The sequence below is a fragment of the Anopheles nili genome, chromosome 2, assembly GCF_943737925.1.
Source record: "Anopheles nili chromosome 2, idAnoNiliSN_F5_01, whole genome shotgun sequence".
Classification (NCBI taxonomy): domain Eukaryota; kingdom Metazoa; phylum Arthropoda; class Insecta; order Diptera; family Culicidae; genus Anopheles; species Anopheles nili.
The window spans coordinates 38,266,634-38,289,805 of NC_071291.1; the positions used below are offsets into that span (position 1 = coordinate 38,266,634).

The window sequence follows — 23,172 nt, forward strand, 5'->3', positions numbered from 1 at the left end:
CACCAAAACGACTCGAAAAAAAGGAAGACACTCGAATCGCGAGTGAAATCGATATCGCTCATCCCCTTCTCGGCTTGTTTCGAACCCCCGGCCGTTCCGGTGGGCTTGCGATGACGCGGGAAAAGACATTTCAACCCCTCGCTCCCTTACCCACCCACCCACCCACCCACCTCCACACGCCCTCCCCAGCGCCGATAGGACGCTATTAATCAATGCCTCCCCGAAAACCATCAGCCGGACGGGCTGGAATGGGCCGAATTCGTTCGTTCTGTGCCTCGCAGAAAGCCTCTTGGAGCTTTCGTAGCCCAGCCGTGGTAGCTTCCCAGCGCCATGTGCGTGTATTTGTGTGAGGGCACACACGATGGTGTGTTTATTTCCACTTCCCTCCAGGCCTGGCCTGGTCTGGTCTCGTTTGTTTTAGCTGCCCCGCCGGGTCAGCGACAGACCAGGCGGGCCGTTTCTTTTCTTGTTTTACTTTCGACCCCCCCTCATAAACCTCTTGCTGGCCTCTCTCCAGCGAGATGACACCCGAACGCTCGGCTGGAGGACAATTAATAGAGCTATTTTATTATTTTATCCACCGAACTTTAGTGTCGCCGCGTTTGGGGCGGATTCGGGACGGCCTCACTGCTGCTGATGTCATTTTCTAGGAAGCGTTCCATGTCCCGGCTTTGTTTTGGGACACTCTCCACCCCTGCTTCCACCCCTGCTTCCAAACCCTTCCTCCCACCGAGTGCACCCGCCGAAAGTGGGCCCCCAAAGCTCTCTCCCAACCTCTCGGGAATCGATCGATCGCGGGCCACCGAGAACCAGCGGCTTCGAGTGGCGGCGCGAATCCACCGGACAGGAAATCGTCATCATCATCTCGAACGGGGGTTGCGGGGACCCATCGGTGGTCTGCTTTTAATTGGAAATCTCCCCAGAAACGGACCGCGACCTCGGCAACCCCTGGCAGGCGATCGAGCGATCAGGAGAGCGAACACGGGACGAGCGCGATACGGGCCACTAATTAGGAAATTATTCATTATTTATCTCTCGGCCCGATTCTCGGCTGGTTCCGTGACCGCGTGTGTGTGTGTGTGTGTGTTTGGGTGTTGTTGTGGTTCGACTTTTCCCGAAACCACGGAACAAACGCCACCTTTTGGCCCGATCTTGCGCGAGTCTGCCGATCTCGGCAGATTGCGATTTGATCGCTTCCTTTTCGAGCGAGACCAGCAAGCTCACCTGGCTTGGTGACTTGAGCCTGGTGACAGCCCAGTCGCATCCCATCACGGGCAGGCGCATTTCAACCCCCTGCCACGGATTAAGCTCGCAAGGAGACTCGCATCTGCACGCGGAGACCGGGAAGATGCGACCTCGGCGTACGCGAGCGTTAATTTGATAATCGCTGCATTAGCGTCAGCGGGTATCGCGGGGCAAATTAATGGGTTGTTTGATACAATTTTAACGAGGTTAAAACACCCCCGGGGTTGGGAAGGTGAATCAATGGGCCTCGATGATTAATACCGCGACGCAACCCCGCTAACGGTGACGCGTGAGATCGCGCTTGCCAACCATCGAACCTTTGATCGGGAAGGGGTTGAATTTGGAAACGCGCACGATGCGCGGGGCGAGCAAAAACGACCCACCGGCAGAAGAAGAAAAACGACACGAAATTTGATCCGAAAGCACTTCCTCGCTCCAGCGCAGACGGCTTTTGCGTGCCCGATCGTTCAATCTGGACGGCTCCGACGATGTCGTTTGCTGAAGTCCCATCACGATAAATCACGCGACAAAACCGTTCGAACGGCCCTGTTGAGCCACAGCCGGCTCGTAGGGGGTATGTTTTATTTTATTTCTAGCCTTTTTGTTGCTCGAACCTCGCCTTCGTGGCGCGGGGGTTTTTAGATTTTCGGTGGTCAGCCTACTCAGCGCCTCAACCGCAGCTCGTCATCTGGTATTTAAAGCACCGCTTCAAGCCCGCGGATTAATTGACCGTTTCCGCGGATGCGAGGACCTCGAGTGGTGCATTTGGATGACGACGGTGGAAAGACGACAAAATTAAAAAAAAAAAAACCTCCGATGTCATCAGCTCGAGCAGGCGAAAACAGTCACACGATCGGAAAATGCGGTGATTGATTGGATGGATGGTGGAATTTATCTGCGAGTTGAGGTGAGTTAAGGTATTTTTTCCTCCTCTTCAGCCCCGAGCGCCCGAGAGGTGCGTTGGGTTTAACGAGCGTCCTCGTTTGGGGGGTTAGTTTGTTGCATCGAAAAATCATCCCCAAAACCTCGTGGTGCTCGATGAAATTAATTAATTATGAAGCGCAGCCCCTTCCCGGGTGTGCATTCGGGCGCGAATAATGTGCAGCAAATGCGTTTCGTTGCATCGAAATAATAGCGCCGTCCCGTAATTGGTGCAAGCTGCAGTTAATTGAAGCCACTTTGCTGCAGCTACGGAGGCCTCCGTTCGTGTACCGTGGCGCTATGATTAGCATTTAATGGTAACCGTCGCCCACAAATCGCCCCCCGAGGCAGCCTTTCTTTCACTCACCTCAACCGAACGGTTAGCCACTAATTCGCGGTTTAATGGTTCGCATGTTCGTTGCCTCACCTGTGAGGGCTGTTGCAGTAGCGAGGGTGCGATAAATCAGATAACGCATCCTTTCCCTTCACCGACGGTGGTGGTGGGCATCTTCGCGAAAGGAGAGCGCAAATGCGGCACCATACCAGATCGTCATATCGATCGCATGAGGCGGGCCGCACGCGGCGAGGGAACCAATTTTGCGATTATTCGCTCCAAATCACTCTCTCACACTTCATTAATATTCAAATGGGCTATCGCGCGGCCATTCGCTGCGGCCAGCCACGGCTAGCAGCTACGGCCAGGTGCTCATCCACGAACGGCCAGTGAACGGTTGAAATCGGTTGCAGCGATCGTCACCGTCAAAACGCCAAAAGGGCCCCCGTGCGCATTCATCATCGGCAGACACAGCGCCCGAAAGAAGGTGTAATACGCTGGATAAAACCTGAATTAAATATTGATAAGATTGGCCCCGGGGAGGCACGAAACGGTGGCAAACCAGCCCTCGTAACTCGTCTGTGCCAACCCCCAGCACGAAAGTGCAGCGTGGAGTTAGAGCGCACCATCAGCGATTCCGTGAGGGGTTTTGAAATTTTACTTTCTTATCCCCCCCCCCCTTCATCGGGGTGGGTGTGCGAGGTGGGGTGCGGGAATTTGTTTAAAAGTATGCGATCGGTGTGCGCACACACCGCCGTGGATGGGGAACCGCATGCGGACGAACGTTGAAACAAAACGCTAGACACGAGCGATGGCACAAGTGACGAACCCGCGGAGAGATAGCTCGACCGGGACTCGTGGGACCGTGGGACCGATCGAATCGAAGTTAACGGGACGATCGCGAGGTAGTGCACGGATGACAGAGAGACACCGATAGAGAGGGCGAGAGAGAGAGAGAGAGAGTGAGCGCGATCACTTACCATTGAGATCAGGGTGAGAAATACGACGACGCTGGTCCACGAGCGCAGGTCGCCGATTCCCATCTTTTCGCCTTTCCTGCGCGGCTTAGCTGCGTATTCCTGCGTACCGCTCGTGCGTCCTGCGTCCGGTAAACGGTCCCACACCCGCAACTGCACCACCTGGCTCACGAGCCAGCCGGTCCGAGTCCTATCCCCACGCGGTACGCTTCCACTGCCCGCTTGTGTTCCCGCTTGTGGAGTGGCTCCTGTGAATGTGCTTGCAAAAACGGTACCCCTGGCAGGATATTTCATCACTCAGGCACCCGGTTGCTGGTGCACTTTCACGCACGCCTCGCGTGAATCGAACCTTTCACGTCACCGGGTGAGACGTTCCGGGTCACATCGGTGCGCTGGTGCACCCGTCATGGTGAAGATTTCCCGAGCAAACTTCCCGGGCCGTGTTTGTGATTGCGCTTGCTAGCGTTTTCCCTGCTTTTCGGTTGCACTTTTCACTCACTTTTTCCACGCACCACGCACTGCGCACAGCTCGCTTATCAAGCGCCCGGGAAAATGAGCCTCATACACACACATACACATACACACACACACACGCGATCGGGGCACACTCACATACGCGCACAAACACCCGCGCACGCCGGCAAGCCGGTTGGTGATAATGGCCCTGAGCGGCAGCCAACGTGTGCCACCCTTGCTGTGGGGAAAATGACGCTCGCCAAATAATTAGTTTTCCTCATTAGGAGGCGCGTGAGTGTTTAGCATTCGGATTGCCTGTGGCACTTGGCGTTTGCGGGAGGTTTGCGGTTTGCTTCAATCAGTACCACGATGGTGGAAAATGATAATCAACGCCACGGAAGAAAAGGGCACCACGCCCGCGGATTAGTGCACCCGCGGAAATGAGCGCTTGAAAGATCGCCGCGGAACCGGTGGAAAATAACGCGAAGAAACCGACACTGGCGCACACACACACACCCGAGTACACCAAAAAAAAAAAACACACACACGTACAGGCTGAAACTAGGGCCCGGATTCGCGGAAATCAAATCACGATCGTCTCGCGGTACGGTATCCCCAATTTGCCGACGGCAATATCGCAGGCCCGCGGGTTTGCCCTCGTTTTTATCTCTTCCGCTCGAGCTTCCGCACCGCTCACAAGCTCACTTTGCCGGCCCTTTTCGTTGCCCCCGCCGAAGTTCTGCTTCCTTTTCCGTTGCGACTGTTGCCGGCTTCCGCCGCGAACGCGCGAAGAAGATACACCGCGATCCGGCCTCCGGATCGATCCGGCTCGATCGTAACAATTAATCCACTGCTTTATCACTTCCCCTCGCCGGTGGGGTGATTTTATTTATTTATTTCTTTTTTTTTTTGTGTGTGCTTCTTATCCCTCGCTCGCTGCTGCCTTCCCAGCAGCTCCACTATCGCCCGAGAGGAGGAGGTGGCTCAATTTATGATTGCTTTACTTTTTCCCACCGTTCCGAACGCAAGGCACACACTGGCGGTTGGGGAGGTTTTTTTCTTCCTCTTTTTTTTTCGGGGCGGAATTAACGGAACCCTTGGCGGGATCACCGGAAACCCACGACACGACACGCTTGGCACAGCGCACCCCTTATTCTCGTTAACTAATAAGTTATGATTACGATTATTGTCACACACAATTCTGCGGCGTGATTGTCACGCGGGTGGTTTGGGTTTTTTTTTATTTTCTCCGCTTTCCTTTTCGCCTCTTATCACTCGCCCTTTATCGCGCCTCTCACGTGCTGCACACGCACAATTGCACTGTGGAATGCCACTTCCGGGCCGCGTTTAAAAACCACGCGCACGAACCTGACCACAGAATTCTCTCGACTCGCACACGCACACCTGACGCGACGTTCACTCGCCAGCGGAACCACGAGAAATGCGGCGAAAAAACGACCCGCGGCGAAAAACCGAATCCAAAACCGCCGAAGCGCTCGGGGCAACGAAGCGAGAGCGAGATCGCACATTCGAAAGCCGAACCGTGGCGCGTTCTCGCTCTCTCGCGTGGTGTGTAACCGCAGGTCGTTGATGCGTGCCATCTCGCTTTGCCGCGAGGGCTCGTCACCCTGAGGCTGTTGCGTGAATCGTGCCGTCTCGCTTACGTACACGAAGCATTCGACGGCCGTCTCTCCCGGAGGGTGAACAGTTTGCATCCTGCTCGTGGTGTGGTGTCTCGCTCGCACATCGCTCCCGGCGGGAAAGCAACGCTAGAAATGGCCAAGGGATGCGTTTCATCGCCCAAAGTCGCACATATTCCGTCAATATTGGCGCATATTCCACCGCCAAGTGTCGATTGTCGCCCGCGGGTTCGCCCGCTAGAACGTGTGGGATTTGTTTTTCCTGACCTACAAACATAAATATCGCATCCGGTTCGCCCTTTTTTCACGCGTTGCCCTGAGCGACGGCACCCTCCGACATTTGGGTGCAATCAATCGCAGTAGCTTGGATTCGTTACGGGCGCCTACGGTCAATGTGGCGGAACCTTTTTTCCGATCCTCACAATGCACAGGGCCTTGGGAATTGATGCCGACCGAATCCTTGGTCCCCTAAGGTCTGAGGTTCCGGTTGTCGATTGCTCGTGATTGCACATGTCGATTCGCGCAAACGGAAGTTAATTCCACGCGTACGGTGCCCGTGATCGGGCACAGGCCAGATGGTAAGCCAGGACACTTGCATTAGCGCACACTTGCCAGTGGTAAGCTGAAACGCAAATCCTTGCCCGCACGTTCGATTATCCTTGCGGCTCAGCTCGGTTATCAATGAGCCGGATCGCGCCGAATTCGACTCCCATTCATCCGAGGGCGCAGATTTTCCGCCAGACACCGATTTGCATTCGTTAACGCAAAGGTCTTCCGTTTGCTGAATGAAGGGTCCATTCTAGTCCTAGGTTGCGTGTTTGTTTGTGTGAGTGTGCGAGACACGCCAGTGGACCTCTACGTGCAGCTAATCGCGCGGAAGCAGCTCGCTGATTTCGGTAGGCCTGAATTAGGCGTTCCCGTTGGTGAGGACGATCGCCCTGCAGCCAGACACCGAATTGTGCCTTCCGTGCGGTTGAACGGCTTCGAAAGGTGCCCTCGGGCTCGCTAATGCTGTTATTAGCCCGATCGCAGCCGGATTTGAGCGGCTGACCATATGTATGGGGGCCTTTTTTTTTGGGTTTCCCAGCATCGCCAGAACCGTGAGCGCGCGCGCGCGCGCGTCCAGGAGATGATCCCGCAGGAGCGAAGGATCTGAGCTCAGGAACAGGTTTTCTGGCGAAATGAAAAGAAAATTATGATTGCGATACGGCACGAAACGGTTTCCCCGCCATCCGGATCTACCCTGCGTTGGTCCTCTTGGACGGTCTCGACGCCAGTTTTTCCTGCCATGGCCACTTGACCACTTGGCTTTCTGGACCAACCGTGTGCCAAACAAAAAGCGCAACAACCGGGAGAAGCGTTTAAATGCAGGCTCCAAATCAAAACGGTGCTTCAAAACGCACACCCGACGAAATCCTGTTTCTTGCCCGCCACCGTGTGTGTGTGTGCGAAAGCGTTTTTAGAACGATTCATCATCCGCATCCGTGCGATCCGACGATGCACTTTTCGAGCGAAAGGTAAGCATTTAATAAATCGAAACCCGCTCCAGCGGGATGCTCCTTTTGAGGCTGGGCGGTTGCTGGATGAAATGGGGGAGAATGGTGGGGGAGACACAAACAAAAAACGCACAGATACAAAATTAAACTGCACGAACTCGGCTCGGTTGGGGCGCATCCTGGGAGAGTTTCAAATGAGATAAAGAAAAACCCCCCATCCCGAACGGACAGGGCCGGAAAAGGGCTCCAGATAAATGGCAAAGCAAAAACAAACGCCAGATAACCCCCCCGTCGGAGGCGTGTGTAAAAGGGGATTGGGGATGAGAGGAGGCACCCTACCACCCCCGGAAAGCACCCGACGTTGGCGTTCGGGGCGCTTCAAAGCTGCTCCTGCTGCTGCTGGAAAGATGATCGGTTTTGAAGATCGGCCCTTACGTCGGGCGCTGCTTCCCATCAAACGGCGCATCAACGGGCGTTGCGTCCTTTTCCTTCGTCTTCTTCTTCTTCTTCGCATTCTCCCCACTCGTCACGAAGCAGCCCACCTCATCCCTCAGGGTCACCATCCAGCCGGCACCCCCGATGAATGACGATTTCCAGCGAAAACTCCTGACCAGCGAAATCCAGTTTTGCAAGATTTTTATTCCGTGCCCCGGGGCAGGCCATTTTGTTAAACCGATCAGTCGCGGATTTCTTCTGTCGGCGCGGTGTCCTTCCACACCCCACCCCCCTCGCCCTCCTTGGTCCGAGAGGGGGGAAACCGGAAGGGCGGGAAAAATCACGGCAATTGGTGAATACGTGCGCGCAAAAGGGCCTCAGCCTAGGTCCGAAATGTGGCCGCTCCGCAACGCGCCAGTACGACACCCGCCACGGTAAGGAAACCGCCTTGCCCTACGGGAAGGCCACATTGCAAAAACCCTCCAGCAGTGGGTCGGCCACGGTGGCCCTAGGGTGCCTCGTTTCCCCACGTCCGAGAGGAGGTTTTGAAGTTTTTTTCCCTCGCTTTTTTCTGTTGCTGTTGATTTCGTTCAACGTTTTCTCGAGCGTGTTTTTTTTTCTGTTGCTGCTGCTGCTGCTGCTGCTGCCGCTGGTTCGTTCGCTTGGCCACGCGAGGTTTGTCCGACCAACAGGTTGAGTTTGACCGGCAACGCACCGAACGGAAACGGGCCGAACGGTGGAAAGAAAACGCTTCCTTGCTTCCAGTGCCGCCTTTTCCCTGTTGTTTGACACGAAAACAACGAAAATCGATTGCTTCATTTGCTCTCGTTTCGTGGCGCTTCGTGGTGCTGTGGACGTTCCTTCGCTTGGCTTGGTTTTGCTGGTTGTTCCTTTAATTCCTTTTTTTTTTCGTTCAGCCTCAGCCCACCCCGATGGCGGTGGGTTTGTTTGGGATTTTTGAGGCGTCTGGGCATCGGTTGGTTTGCGTTCTCGCGAACGCGATTGCTTTCTTTTTCGGTACCGTGTGACGTTGGGAAGTTGTGGTTTTTTTTTCTCCTTTCGTTCTTCCAGCACTTCCACAGGATTACGAGTCAATCGAGGAGCCGTGGTGAAATGTGGTTGGGCAGCTGGCCAGGTTCGCGAGGTTCGCGTACAAAACAGCTCCAGCTCGAATTAACAATAAATACGCGACACACGCATAAAACACTCGCGCACGTTGCAAGTGCGCGAAAGCCGACATCGCCACCGATGTAGTTTTTATGGCGGCCCCACGCTTATAAGGACTTCGACAACGTCGACGACGACTTACGATCGCTGACTGTTAAATAACTTCATCCCCAAGCCAGGCGCAATCAGCGCTGCAGCACGCGGTCATTGCTTTCGCGTATAGTTTATTTATTTTCCATTCGATTTTCGACCCACCCCCGGGGTCCTTCCACGCCCGGAGTAAAAGTAATCTACTTTCATTTGCGCCGATTTCGGGTGGCCACTCGCGACCCGCTGGGTGGCGAGCCCGTTTTCCGACCACGGCGCGATTACGTACGTTTTAATAAGCCCCAGCCACTCGCCACTCGCAGTACCACGCGGTGAAGTGTTTTAGCCAGCTCGGTTGGTTCTTTTTTTGATGGCGTTTTTTTTCGTTTTTGGACGAAGGTGAACCAACTTCAATTCGCTGGAAGCGTTCGCAGTGAACCCGAATCGAAACGGACGAAATCGAGCGAAAAGAAACGAGCGCGAAGGATGCCGCCACGGGGACTTTATACACTTTGAAACAATTTTACGATTATGATTTTATTATGATCTGTGTGATTTTTATTGCATTGCCAGGCCCTCAATAAGCCCCGTTCCTTCGGGCTGTTGCTCCGTTACTTTTTCGGCTCTCTCGCGCCCACCGTTTGAGTAATTCCCTTTATCGTAATTTTCCCCCCTGTCCACGGCACCCAAACCCGGACTCCTTCATCTCGAGGTGTACGAGATAGAGCGAGAATAAAAGCACACACACGCACACAAAAACCGTCAGTTTGGTTTAATTTCGATTATTGCCAGCGGTCGGCCGGCGATGGGGCGGCAAACCGGCCGGGATCCTTTCTGGCTTTTGTCAAACTCGACCACGAAGGGACACACAAAGTGGCATCGCTCCAGTTGCAACATTTCGTGCCTACCATCGGCAGCACTAAAAAAAAGCGGAAAGTAACAAAAAATAAAAACCCGCGCGAGCACGGCGATCGGTCGCCGGTTTTCTTTTTTCCCAATCTATTTCCCACCAAGCGCGTGCATTCGCTTATCGCTTTATTGCCTGCATATGCAAGTTCGGCCGCATGCTGGCCTTTGGCATCGAACTCGACTGCGTTTCAGGGAGGTGGATATTTGGGACTGAACGAGGAAAAAAAAAACATAATACGATCTTAAAGCCACAATCCCATCGATCCGCGGGGGCCGCCTGGAACTGCTCAAGCTTGCGCACAATGAGCGCGAGTAATTTCGAATCGGTCGCGAAACTGACCGCGAAGAACCCTGGCGGGAGTTGCGGGAGGATTTGTGATCTTATTTTCGACCACCAACCCCCAGTGAATGGGCGGGTTCCCTTCATCACCGGTTCATTTGTGAAAGGTGATGAAAACCGTAGGTGGTACTTGAATTCGGACACCCAAAATACTGCCAATGAAGTACGCTTTGCAGTGCAAAAAAAAAAAACAGAAAAAAACAAACTCCCTCAGCCCGAGCGCGCCTTTTGCTACAGATTAAACAGCGAAGCGAGTGTAATGGAGCGTGAGCGAGCAAAAGGGATGGAAAAGCGAAAATAAAACCAAGAAGCAAACACCTTCTTCGCGAGTGCGGTCTGGGTCCAAAAAACCAGGCCAAGTCATATTTCACCCCCCTGGCGAAACCGCCCGTCGACAATTACTTTTATTTGCATTAATACGCGCGTTTCGCACGACCGATGGGATGGACCGATGGTGGGTGGAGAGTGGAGAGCGGTGGCCCCCAAGTGGATCGGATTTCGGTGTCCCTTTTTTCCGCCTGTCCCAAGCCAGACCTAAGGACTCACGAACGGGACGACGACACGAAATCGGACTATCGCCTTCCCAGGCGGTCGGTTGAGCGTAACGGAACGAGCTTTGGGTCGTCTGAAAAGCCCCCCAAAGTTGGGGCATTTTCACACACACGCGCGCGGCTTGTATGTTTGTGGAGCGCCGAATTTTCCACCACTGGGGTCGGGTCATTCGCATTGGGCGCCTCCGTCCGTTTGGGCGTAGAGGTCACTGAACCGCGTGGTTTGGCCGCGATTTTCCACTGACCCTTTTTTGGGTGTGCGTTTTTTTTTCTTCCCCACTAGCGTGTGCTCGAATAGACCCTTTGCGCTTCTTATTTTTTTCCTCTTTTTGGGTTTGGTTCTTGCTACAGTCGGCCCCCAACTCGAACCCGAACCGTGCTCCACCCCAATTAGCATAGCCATAGGGCCATAGGGTCGAAGTGAAATCTCGCGTGGCCCAGCACGAATCGCATTCCTGTGGCTCACCGATATCGCACGGCATGGTTGGAAAACCCTTCAGAGGGAGGGGAAAACCAGGGTTCCGCTAATAAATACTTGACCCTTCGAAGCGTTCCGCGAACTCATTTTGCCGCCTTCACCACCGTCAGGGACGCTTCCGAAACGGGGACGCATTTCCACACGCCGACACGACATTTCCCGCGGGTTGCTAGCGTTGACGGTATCGGTTTGAAGGGCCAAGACCGTGGCCTAAGTTTCGCACCTTTCCGCGTGGATTTTCCCGCCGTCCGGTTAGGATAAGCGAAAATTGAAAACGCGTCGAGGTGCGTCTCGCTGGGAAACAGATTGCACCGGTGGAATCTCGTTCCACGAGCCGTCCGATGCCACACGACGGGAAAGCCGGGATGGTAATGGCTGAAAGCCTGCGATGCTTAACGCTAATCTGGCCACGACGCGGTCTGCGAAAACTTGCGACGCGCCGGTATCGGGCAGCGCTAATCTTAAACACCGTAATTACATTAGTTTTATTTTCGAGCCCCGGATGTTACAGGTCCTGGGGAACGAAGACCGAAGATCCAAAGGCTTTTCGAGCGCGTCCTCGAGCCTCCAGGGCCTCCTGGGAGGGTTGCTCATTCATCGCCGTGGATGGGCTGAATGAAGCAAACCCAAAACGTGCCCACGAGGGATGCAGCATAAGGGAGACGATGTGCGGAGTGCGACACGATCGACGATCGTGTGTCGATCGCCGGTGGCATCCTTTATCTATTGTGCCATTTTACAACTAAATATTTGTTATTAATATTCCGTGCGCCGGAGTCCCGTTCTCGCCGTTTGCTGACTGATGCAACGGGCAAACGGGAGAGATACGGAGAGAGAAAGAAAGAAAGAGAGAAGCTGGAACACTCGGCCGTCGAGGATGTGACACAATCTCGTCGTTAGATAAAAAGGGGGCAAAAAGAGGAACACTTCGTGGTCGCACGACGGTAACTTGCGACTTCGTGGGCTGTGGGCTTTTTGCATTGCTTTCCTGTCCGTACTCTGATCCAGGTCCTGGAGTCTGTGAAAGAGTCAATGATCAAGAGGATCGCCGTGGAAGTGGTTCGTCTTTTTGCGACCCCAACACGGGCCCGATATTGGTGACCTTTGGTGGTTTTTTATTCCGATTGTTTGGGCGAGAAACAAAAACGGATTCAAACGAACGTTGAGAATTTGGTTTGAAGATACTGTACCCAGGAATTGTTGGTTCTAAAAAATGATAAGCTTCACTAAGGGTTTCTGTTGGACAAAAATAAAACAGCTCGGCTTTGATGACTCTTTTTGCTGGTAAATTTCATCACAATTCAAAGGTCACATATAAATGGACCAAACGATGGTTTGAATTCTCCTAACAAATGTGGCCCTCCCATTGACTCCCCCCAACAAAAAAAAAACCACCACCGCAGACCCATAGTGCGCGTCGACGGAAAAACAACCCCCATCGTGGAGCAGGAGTAAAATGTTCGCCACGGCACAACACGATTCATATCGGATTTTCATCACGATTCACATGTGACGTTACATGAAGGTGACGTGGTTCCTTGCCTTGTTCCGTGCTCGTGCTCCTCCGTTCCTTAGTTTCTCGGTTTCGGTTGCGCAGTTTTGCAGTTTTGTTTTATTTCCACTCCGCATTTCCGTGCCAGTTGGCGGTGATTTTTCGGCCGTTCATCCCCTCGACCGACCTGAAACCGTGGCATGTTTGCTGCACTTGCCCGACCCTTATCTCGCGGCCCTACGGATCCCCAACACGGCCAGCCACCCTTTCGGGAGCCACACGCCCTACGGCACACACAGCGTTAAACGGGCCAAACTGCAGGCGCCAATGCACCGCCACGCCATCTGGGGCGCGCTATCTGCTGGCCTGGGACTGCCACAAGATGCCCCCTGTGGTCGTGGCACACACGATGCACACCGCGATGGTGTCGTAGATTTGCAGACCCATTCGACGCCGGCGTGGAAAACGTGATTGAACGCCCGTGGGCTCCCTGCTTTGGGTGAGCCGTGGCTTTTTTTTTTTTTGCAAAATGGGATTGACCACGGGCACCAGGCTTTTTGCTGCTGGCAGAACGGGCCGTTTCGTGTGTTGCTTTTTTTCCCTCGGGATTGTGTTTCGTCGGGATTCTCGAAACCCCGTTTCCTCAACGCTACCATGTATTTGACCCCACCTCGGTGCACCTAATCAATGAATTCAAATTGCGAACCCAATCATACCGTGCCGAATCGCGCGATCATCTCACCGCGATCGGTCCTTCCGACGAAGCAGCTACGATATAGCTGTCCCTGGTTGGGGTTCCTGAGTCAGCTCAAGACCACCAAGTCTGAGTCCCGGTGCCGTAGATTCCACGAGCGAGACCTCACTTCTGACTCACTCCCACCCATTTAAGGGCCCCAACCGGCAGACCTCGCAGGGCTGACTCATCCGCCCGTTTCGGTCGATTCCTGCCCCGATCGGGCAGCCCTGGTTTCGGGTGTGATACGGTGTAATCGCAATTTATTTCCAGTATTAATTGTTTGACCCGTAACCCGTAATTTTCCCGTAACCCGTGGCCACCCTTCTGCTTTCGAGAGCCGTGCGCCCCCACCGTGGCCACGTTCACACGCACATACACACACCCACACACATACACAAAGCCATACCCAAAGCCGAAGGGCGTACGATCTCGCACAGGAAGGAAGGAACCGCGCCCGTTGGGTGCGCAAAAATTGTTCACACGTCGAGCCGCTCTTTCGCGGGCGGAATGTTCGAAGACCCGAATGGAAGGGTGCCCGTGTTCGAAGGGTGGTGCGGGCGTTTCCCGTGGACCACGGAAATCGGGTGCATTCGGGCGCCTGGGTTGGGAGGAGAAGCACTAAAATTAACACTTGCTGCCGTCCCCGCCGGTGGGTCTGTAGTTTTCCCGGCGTATTCGAAACACACATTGCCAAACGGCAACCCCGGGAGCGCCAAACCTCGTGCACCCTTAGGGGCCAACGTACAACAAAAACCCACCCTTTTCACACACAAACAGACACACGAAATGGATCCACAAAAAGGCTGACCGGCGGTGGGGAGAATGCGACCGAACGGAGGTATGGCAGCGCGGCGTTCTAATGAAATTAAAACCAATAAAAGCCACGGATCGAAAGCAAAATCATCAATAAGTATAGATTCTCGCTCGCGGTCTGCGGGTGAAGGCTTTTAATTCGTTTATAAACCCCTTAATAACAGCGAAATCCATCCAGGACGGACGGTGTTCGGGTGTCTACGACAGGAACGCGAGAGCATGGTGAAGATCGCGTGTGAGAGAGCAAGGTCGGTGGTGGATGCTGGATGAACACATTTGGAGGACCCCAAAATGTACACACACACACACGCACACACACACACAAAAGGAAGCTCGAAGCAAAAGAGACACAACAGGAGGAGAACATCGGTAACGAAGCGATCGGCAACTGAAACCATCAACAACACAAAAGCATGGGGAGAATAAAGTACAGACACACGTAAAGAGCCCTCTGTGACCAATTTCCACGATCGCGCCTCGCAGGAGAAAAATCCCCCAGCAGAACGCGCGATAGCGATCACGCGGGAAATGATCGATCCGTGGAGATGAATTTATTGGCGATCGCAGGCGGGCGAAGGAGAGCCAACAAAAGAGACAGCGAAACAGTGCGAACGAGAAGCAGATAAATCGATGATCGCCACCGAAGGCTTCCTCGCGATCGAATGGATGCAATGGAAGAGGACGCACTGTAGAATGCTCCCTCTCTTTCTGGCTTTTCTTCGGCAGGCTCGCAAGCGGACGCTAAATCAAATCAAATCAACTCCGTGTACTCGGTTTATCTATGCTTCGTGTGCGTCCCGGTTTTCAAGCGTCGTTTATACACTGGCGTGGTTCTTCCGCTCTGTCGAAAGCCTGAAGGTCCGCGCCTGAGGGCCATCGCTTTCCCAGCCGAGGCTGTACGAGGCCGAGATCACGCCGGTTAAGCTCGCGGATGATCCTCGCGGCCAGCTGCGAGCAAGGATGATGGTGTACGGCAAGCGGGAAATAAGGAAACGATAAAGAGAGGGCACGAACGCGTGAGTGAGAGAGATTCAGGGACCGCGGCGGAGTCGAGATTGGGCTCCCGAGGAAGCACCTTTCCAGCGGCATCAAGCATCAGCAACAGCAGCAGCAACGGAATTCTGGCTCTTCGAAAACGAAACGGCTACACCCGAGCGAGCGAGAGAGAGAGAGCGAGAGAGTGCGCGCATATTTATGGCCCCGGTGGAAATAATACACTGGCCGCGGCCATAAATACCGGTGTGTGTTTTGTTCACACGCAGCCCTCAAGGAGAAACCCGTTTTCCACCGTTCCATCGAGACTGGCTTCGCGATCGTCTCGCAGGCTCGCAGGGACCGTTGTTCTCGTCTTGCTTCGATTGCTCTCTTTCTCTTTCTTCCTTGGCCGGTGCATCCCGGCAGCAGGAAGCACTGCACCAGGGCCACGGACACCCTTCGCGAGAGTTGCAGAGGGCAAAGTGCACCGAACGATCCCGTCTTCGTCGTCGGCGGCGGCCATGGTTTCGAGACAACGCGCAGATTCCAATCCCGGTGCCGATAACGATGACGTGATAAAGCGACCGCGATAGTGAATTTGTGCCGAAAATCCGTGGCCCCTACCGAGCGCATCTCATTAATTTTGCTTCCGTTTTTGGGCGTCTTTCTGTGGTGGAGCGCTCCGTCTGGCGGCGTTTCTCCCATTAGCGCGCCTTCTTGGCGATCTTCGGCCGGCGATAAGTGATCTTCAGGACTTTTTGGGAACCCGGGGGGTGGTTGCAGTGCAATTACCACGCCCGGGTGAAGGATCTTTGCCGCTGGCGCAAGGATCGTGCGATCACAACCCAGTGGGCATTTATCAAGAGCGATTAATTGCACCCTGCGAAGGGCACAATATGCCCATCGCACGATCGCACGTTTCATTTGCTAAATCGCAGATTTTGGGACGTGCTGGTTGCGTAAAAAAATGTCCGATTTCCGATGCAACGGTGCAACAATGCACCGTCTGCGAGACAAAAAAGCAAGTGCATTCGACATTACATTCAGCGCTGCGAGCCATTCCCCATGGCGAAATGTGGTTTCGTGGATTAAAAACTCGATTTAAAGCCACTTAAAACGCATCCCGCTGGTGCTGCTCGCGAGGAGCCATTTCGATCCTTGCTGCCCTACGCCGATGCGCGGGTAATTAATGTGTTGTCAATATGTTCACCCGCCATCCTCGGGCCCTGCGGCACGGTGTCGTAACGTCGGTGTGTTCGCGATGCACTTCCTTCGCCTTGAAGGGAATAAAGCCGCTTGGGGCGATGGGACATGACGCGCACACGTTGAGGCCAGTGCCCTTAGGGAAGGAGAATCGCAAGCGCCCCCCCACAGGACACCGCAGCGCGCGCACAGTCGGCGATCGGTGTTTTCCTTTCCGGCGAGATCGCAATCGGATTGATTGTATGTATATGTTGTTAAACGTTGCATACTAGCGCGGGCGCTCGATCGATTGAACTTGAGAATGATAAACGGACCGGTGTGGCCTGGTGTGGTGGCAAACAGGCGAACGAGTCGCAGAACCAATCTTCCCGTTTTGCGAGCGGCAATCTCGGCAGGCGATGGGCTGGTAGGGTTTGAGCTTGCGAAACAAAACACAAAAAAAAAGGAAACCGGGAGACTTTATCAGCTTACATTCCGATCGCATGCCAGGAGGGAGCTTTTGGCCGCGACGGACGGACGGACGGAAGGAAGGAGCAAAACCGGCAACTGCATCCGGTTTTTGCTGCGAACGAAGAGGATGGTCTTCCAGATGGCCGCCGATCGCCGCCGATGCGCGTTTCGATCGTTCAATGAAACGTGCGTCTCGCGATCCATTCAATAATTACGTTTTCAAGGTAATCACCGTTGAGGCCGACTGGTTGCGGGCGTACCTTAAGGGCCGTGTCTAGTTGGGGGGGTTTTGAAATTGTTTCGTACGCGCTGCGCGAGGCCAACTGCGTCAGAGGTCACCGTTGGTGGCGTAAACGAATTAATAAATGATAAATGTTCTCATTACGTGAGGTCTGCCGAAAGCCGCCTGACGAGCGCAAAGTAAATCCAATTCCCGCAACCGTACTCGGGTGGTAAATGAAAAACAAAAAATACGGTGCAAGAATACCATGCCCACTCGTCAATCCTACTGATTTTTTTGTCCGTCGAAGGACTTGCTTAATTTTTCTTCCACCAATCCTGCGCGCATTTGCCACAATGTTGCTGCAGGCGCACCGATTGCCGATCGCAATGACGGATGGTCGCGTTATTAATTTTCTCCCGTAATCAGCCGAAATGTGCTTTCGTTTTATGACCACTCTGTATCGGGATGAGCCGCCGTTCGCAAAAGCCCGCAGGACGAACAAAGAATCCTGCGAAACCGCGAAACGAACGCCCCAAAAGCGACGCGGTTCATTCCATTCCACGGTGCGCGCGATCGTTCGTTTCCGATCGATTCGAACACCATGCAGCGAAAACCCTTACACACGTTCTCGATCGTCCTCACTCGCTCTCTCTCTCAGACACACGAACTAGCGGCGAACGGGTTTCGAACGGTTCTAAAATAAATTAAAATCATAAACGCTATAAAAGCTCATCAGACGGGATGATGATTCTAAAATACGCTCTCGTGCCGGGTTGCGCGGACCATCGGAAATGGCTTTTCGCAGCGTGCCGAGCCGGTTTCCTGGAGCCAGGCCCACCGAACCCGTTGCACCGATGCACCGATGCACCGAAGGGGGGCCGGGTCTGCCGAAAATGAGCTCGCACCACACGACGCCACGGCCAGGCCAACGCTTATTCGCAATGTTCTTTTTTGAGCCGGGTTGATCCGGTTGCCTTCTTTTATCTCGCCCTCGGAAGGGCGTTCGGGGCCAGGAGTGGCCATGTTTTTTTTTTGCTTGCTCGTTCTCGCTTTGGGGCGTGCAATTGATGGAGGGTTCATTCTTTTCCCTGGGCGGATTCGCAATCCCACCACGCTCGCTTTCATCCGAACGTAAAACGTGTGTCTGGAAAAATGCAAGGCGCCCGAAAAACGCCATAATTGCGGCGGGCAGCAATCGATCGGTCGGTTGATTGTAAAATATGGCCCAACAACGCAGCTTCTTCACACACAAGCCCTCACATCTTGGACTCTTGAGCTTCCGACGAGATGTGTGTGTGTGTATTTTCCCCCATCGTGTGTTACATCAATCGCGTGTGAGACTGCGGCATGTTTTACAACAACGCGGCACGAGAATGATCGAACTTGCTCTTTATTGCGTGCGTCTGTGACAAACCGCGACACGTTTCTATTACGCAATATCACACGGTACCCATTGTGCTAAATTCCACTACAAACCCCCCGAGGTCGAATTCCTGCATCATATTCATCCACAAATCCGACCCAACGTCCCACCAAAGGCACGGGTGCAACTCCTGCGGCTACAAACGTGCGTTCTTCCTTCAAACCTGCACCAGCTGCGACTCCTTTGCGTGGATTCGCAATGCGTACTCGCTGGAAAACTGGCCTACCTTGCCGGCAGCGTTCTTGCGGATTTTTTTTTTGCTCCCTCCTTTGGGCTGCCCTCGCCACCAGGCGGTCAAGTGGTGCATGTGTGTGTGTATATGTTTCTTATTTCGGAGTCAGAGCCCTCTTTTTCTTATGCACCCGCGCGAAAGCCAACCCGGTGCCGGTTTTGCGCCGGACTCGTCGTCGTCGTTGTCGTCGTCGTCTGTGCTGACGTCGTTCGTTGTCTGACCGCAAAGGGCCCCGGGACCAGCCGGTCGACCGATCGGTGCGGTCGCCGTCCAGATAGACACCTGTAAAGTGGTTGTTCCGTTCCCAGATCCGTGAGATTTACAGTGCTGGTGGTGCATTCGGGCACGTTTGGGGCCGTGGCCGTCTTGCTGCCAGAAATAGAAGGGCACAATGTTCAACATCCGAGTGGGGTTTGCAGAAGAAAGCGAAATGGGAACGTGCGGAATTTGTGTTGGAATTTAAAAGGCTAGGTTTCAGTAGCCAGAGCGATCATAAGCAGTCCTTTTGGGAGACTTTTCTGACCCAAAAACACATAACTTTTTCATTTTCCTCGCAAAGGAATAGGTGCTTGCTAAAATTGTGTACACCACTGTAGCGATGAGCAAATCTGCCAACGGCAGAAGATGCATTGCGGTGCAGATGCGGTGCATCTCTTGCAACAAGCCGCAAAACTCGCTCGCAATCCTGGCAACGAATGCCGGACTGCACTTGCACGTCGACAAGACTTAGGTGCTCGAGTAGCAAGTGCCGAGTCGGACTTGGCCAGCGGAAGGGCAAAATCCTCCCCTGCAGCGAGCAGCCACACACACAGACACACACACATACACACCCAGGGCGTGCGAGTGCCGTTCGCGGGACGGACGTTTGGACGTTTGAAACGCTGTACATTTTTCGTCCGAAACGCTTATAAATGCTGCACATTAAGCGGGCCATTTACATTCGCGACGCCACGGCGCGTCGAGCCCGAACGGTGCCCAGGGTGGACCAAATTAAACGGGAATCGGATTGTTATTAAATGATTATTATTAACCATATTAAAAGGACATTAATGGGTCCGAATGCAGTCGAATTAATTAACATACATTTGAGCACCGTCGGCCAACCGACCGAGGAAAACCGCACACGGGAAGGACTCCGTCTCGAGAACGCGATGGTGCGAGAACGCGAACGCACACGGCGACCGCGAGAGGCAATCGAAATGATTGATCGCAGATCGTTATCGCCGCGATCGCGATGCCTCGTTCCCGCTTGGCAGGATGGCATTTCTGGTTTTCCGCGATAGGGCTCGAAATCGGGTCCCGGAGTCTCTTGTCGTTGGTTCTGCTTTCCATTGCATTTCCGGCCGAGAGTCGGCTCGTCGCAAGTGCAGTTCCTGCTGCAGTTACCTTTTGGCAAGCGGAATGCGAGTGACGGCGACGATCGATCCTTCGACCGGCGTACCTAATTAGTATTTTGTGTCGCTGCCGCCTGTCTTATCGGTTTACGAGCACGGTTTGGCGGCTCGATCCTTGGCGCACCTGACGCGATGGACATCGTGGCACGCACACATACGCTCAGACACGACAGGACGCCACATATGCATTGCATTAATTGTGGAGCTAATGAATTCGTTGTACGCCCGCCGAGAACCCGCGCCCCGCGAAGAGTCACGCGTGATCGTCGATCGGTGAATGATAAGCGTGATCGTCGATCGCGACGGGAAACCGGCTCATTACGTGGTGCTGGTGCTCGTTCGAAGGGAAAGGGATTGGTCGTAAAAGTGAAGCAAATGCAAGCGCAACAGCCGCCAACTCAACCGCGGAAACTCGCCGCAACTCGGCGTGGGGCGATTGGGATTTATAATCCCCGGTTCGCCGCTGACCGGCTGAGTTCTTGTGGGGTCGTTCTGCCCGAGAGAAGTCCCTTCTCGTTGAGTGAAGGGTTCGCTTCGGAAGGGACCAATTTGCATCCGCCGCTAATAACCCTCGCGAGCCGTGCGAGGAGCGGCTACACGGTGAAAAGTGGGAGGAAAAACGGCTTAACGATTCGCCGGAGAGTAAACCTTGCGTTTGAAAAACGCCCCCCCGATGGGTTGCATTTCCATCGCGCCGCGCATCTCGGGGAAGGTCGATAATAAAACTGGAACACCCTCTGGGACGATGGTTTCGTAACGAAGGTTCGCTACGATTACGATCGCCTTTCCGAAAGTCCACCCGGTGGACTTTCCGTTTTCATTTCGATTGGCCAAAAAATAAAAAGTAATAAGGGCGTTTTGATACTCCCCAGGAGCCCACCAAGGGCTTCCCGGCGTTCGGTGAAGGCGTTCAAAGAATGTAAAATAAAATAAAACAACCATCCTGGCAGGATGGCGTGAAAGTGGACCGGACACCGGGTGCGGCTCGGTGCGCCAATTCTTGAGGTGATCGAGTTTGCGTGTTTGCGTCGGGAGACAACTTTCGGAGCAACCCGCGTGAACGCAAACGAAAGTGAAAGGACATCGCAAATGACGCACTCCCCAGTGACGGATCCTCCCCAGCGCAGGATATCAATTGGGTTTGCGGGAATTCAGACGCACCCGCTCGAGAGAAGGCACGCTCTTTACGTTCCCGTACGTGACCCGCGGGAACAACCGCACGAACGGTTCACATTTTACGTGCGATTTCATTAGCCTCCATCGCCTGGAGCCTGGTAAAGGGCAGCAACCGCCACAAATCGCTCCACGTGACCGGGTCGATCGTAAATCGAACTCGGCAACTCGGCTGCTCAGCCACCTCGCTGGCGGCACCGAAACGGCAGCGAATCGCAATCGATCGAACATTGGTTCAGCTTCAAAACCCCCTTTGCGCTGAAGGGCCAAGTGGCGCGCGAAAATACAACGGTGTCCCTTTGCCGCAAGCGCGAGAGAGGTCATTGGGGGCCCTGACGGGGGTGCGATAGGACCTGACGGTGGTTTCCACCAAACGAGGGTAGTGCAATCCCTCAGCAACCCCTCGGTACGTTGCTTATTTTCCCACCTTCTCGAGTGTGCCGAGTTGCAGCGGAGAGTGGAATCGAAAAGCGATCACGAAGCGGTACACCGAAGGGATGATTATTATATTTTAATCGGATTATTGAAAGATTTCATTTGTACCGTAAGGGAGGGATGCACGGGTACGCGGGCAGGCAGGGCGAGAGCCCCTGCGAGTGAATCGATCGCGGCCAACTCGCGTTCGTTATGATCAGCGAGGATCAGAGAGGAAACACCAAAACGGAGCGAAAGGAGCCCGCGTGCAGTAAAAAGGTTCGCGTGCAACGCCCGACTGCCCTGGTGCAGCACTGCGAATGCATCCCAGCGAACGTATAATTTTAATAATAACTCTACTCACCTCACCTCCCTGGGGGGTGGGTATGGTGCCCTTCGGCACCCCTTGGAGGCCCTTGGTGGCCAGTGAGCGAAAACGCCAACGGAGCGCAGAACCTTTCCGGCGTTGTTTTCTCTCCCGTACTGGTACCGATCGCGATCTCGAGCCCTTTTCCGGGGTAGGAAGCGGGAAAGATGGGATGGGGGAGGGTGGCAGGGAACCTGGCTCAGGAAACGGTAGATAACAAGCAATTACAATTTTGTTCCTTCTTAGGAGCGTATGGAAGTAAAAAATTGTGTAATAAAGTTTTTGCGCACTCACACACACATACACACACAAGTGCGCAAAAAAAGAGGAGGGCAGGGGCGATGGGGCAGGGGAGGCAGAGGTTTCCGGCTGCAGCAGGAGGAGGAGGGCCTCATTCCTCACATCCAAAGCCACTAAGCCACGTTCATTCGAAGGTGCACTCAAAGGCCGTGGAATGTACAGTCAACTCGAAAAGGGTCCGAAAAAAAAACTCGACACACCCAGGGGTGGTCACCTGGGGGAAAGGAATGAGCAGGTGGGTGGCAAGGGCGATGTGTAACGAAGCAACACGGCACTTGCAGCAAGGAAGCGAGAGCGCACCTTCCAGAGCCAGTGAACATGCACCCCACATGGTCCGCGGACTCAGGACGGGCGAAACGTGTTTCATTTCCGAGATTAGGATCAAAAATTGTCAAATTTCACCCGAGCGCACCCGAGCGGCGGCGGGAAGGATGCCGGCGAAAATTAACGTTTTTTTCCGTCCGTGGGTATGTAGAATGAAAATTAATGACCCCATCCCAACACGTCACGTACACGCGCAGACGAACGGTGGCTGGGCGAGAGAGCGATGCCGGCGGTTCCGGTGGAAAATAATGAGTGCGGACAAAAATTCGTGGAAATGGAACCAAGCGTTCGGTCAACGAGGCGAGTGTGGGGAAAAACACCCGAGAACGGAGTTGCACCAGGGAGCCCCCTCGATAGCAGGGCCCGTTTTCGGGTGGGCTCGTTTTCTCTCTCTCTCTCTCTCTCTCTCTCCTTCTCGAGCCACTAATTAATGGTGGTCCGAGTGCAGTTCGCGTAATGCACCCGCGAATTGCGAAATGACATCCGATGCGGCCGAGCGGATCGCGATGCCATTCCTGGGCCAATGAGTGGGTCCTTGTTGCACTGTCGGCGTTGGTGTGTGTGTTTCTGAGAGTAATGTCCAGCGAAAAAAAAAAAGCTCGTTTTAAATTGCGATG

General features: G+C 54.0%; 1 protein-coding gene across 1 annotated transcript in view; it reads right to left on the minus strand.

Moving 5' to 3' along the window:
- LOC128722235 (protein serrate) overlaps positions 1-3,543 on the minus strand; it is an 83,623-nt gene extending 80,080 nt beyond the window's left edge. The window contains exon 1 of the mRNA XM_053816090.1: positions 3,481-3,543. Within this exon, the coding sequence (XP_053672065.1) occupies positions 3,481-3,543 (63 nt within the window). The remainder of the gene's footprint in view (positions 1-3,480) is intronic.
- Between the last annotated feature and the right edge of the window lie 19,629 nt (positions 3,544-23,172).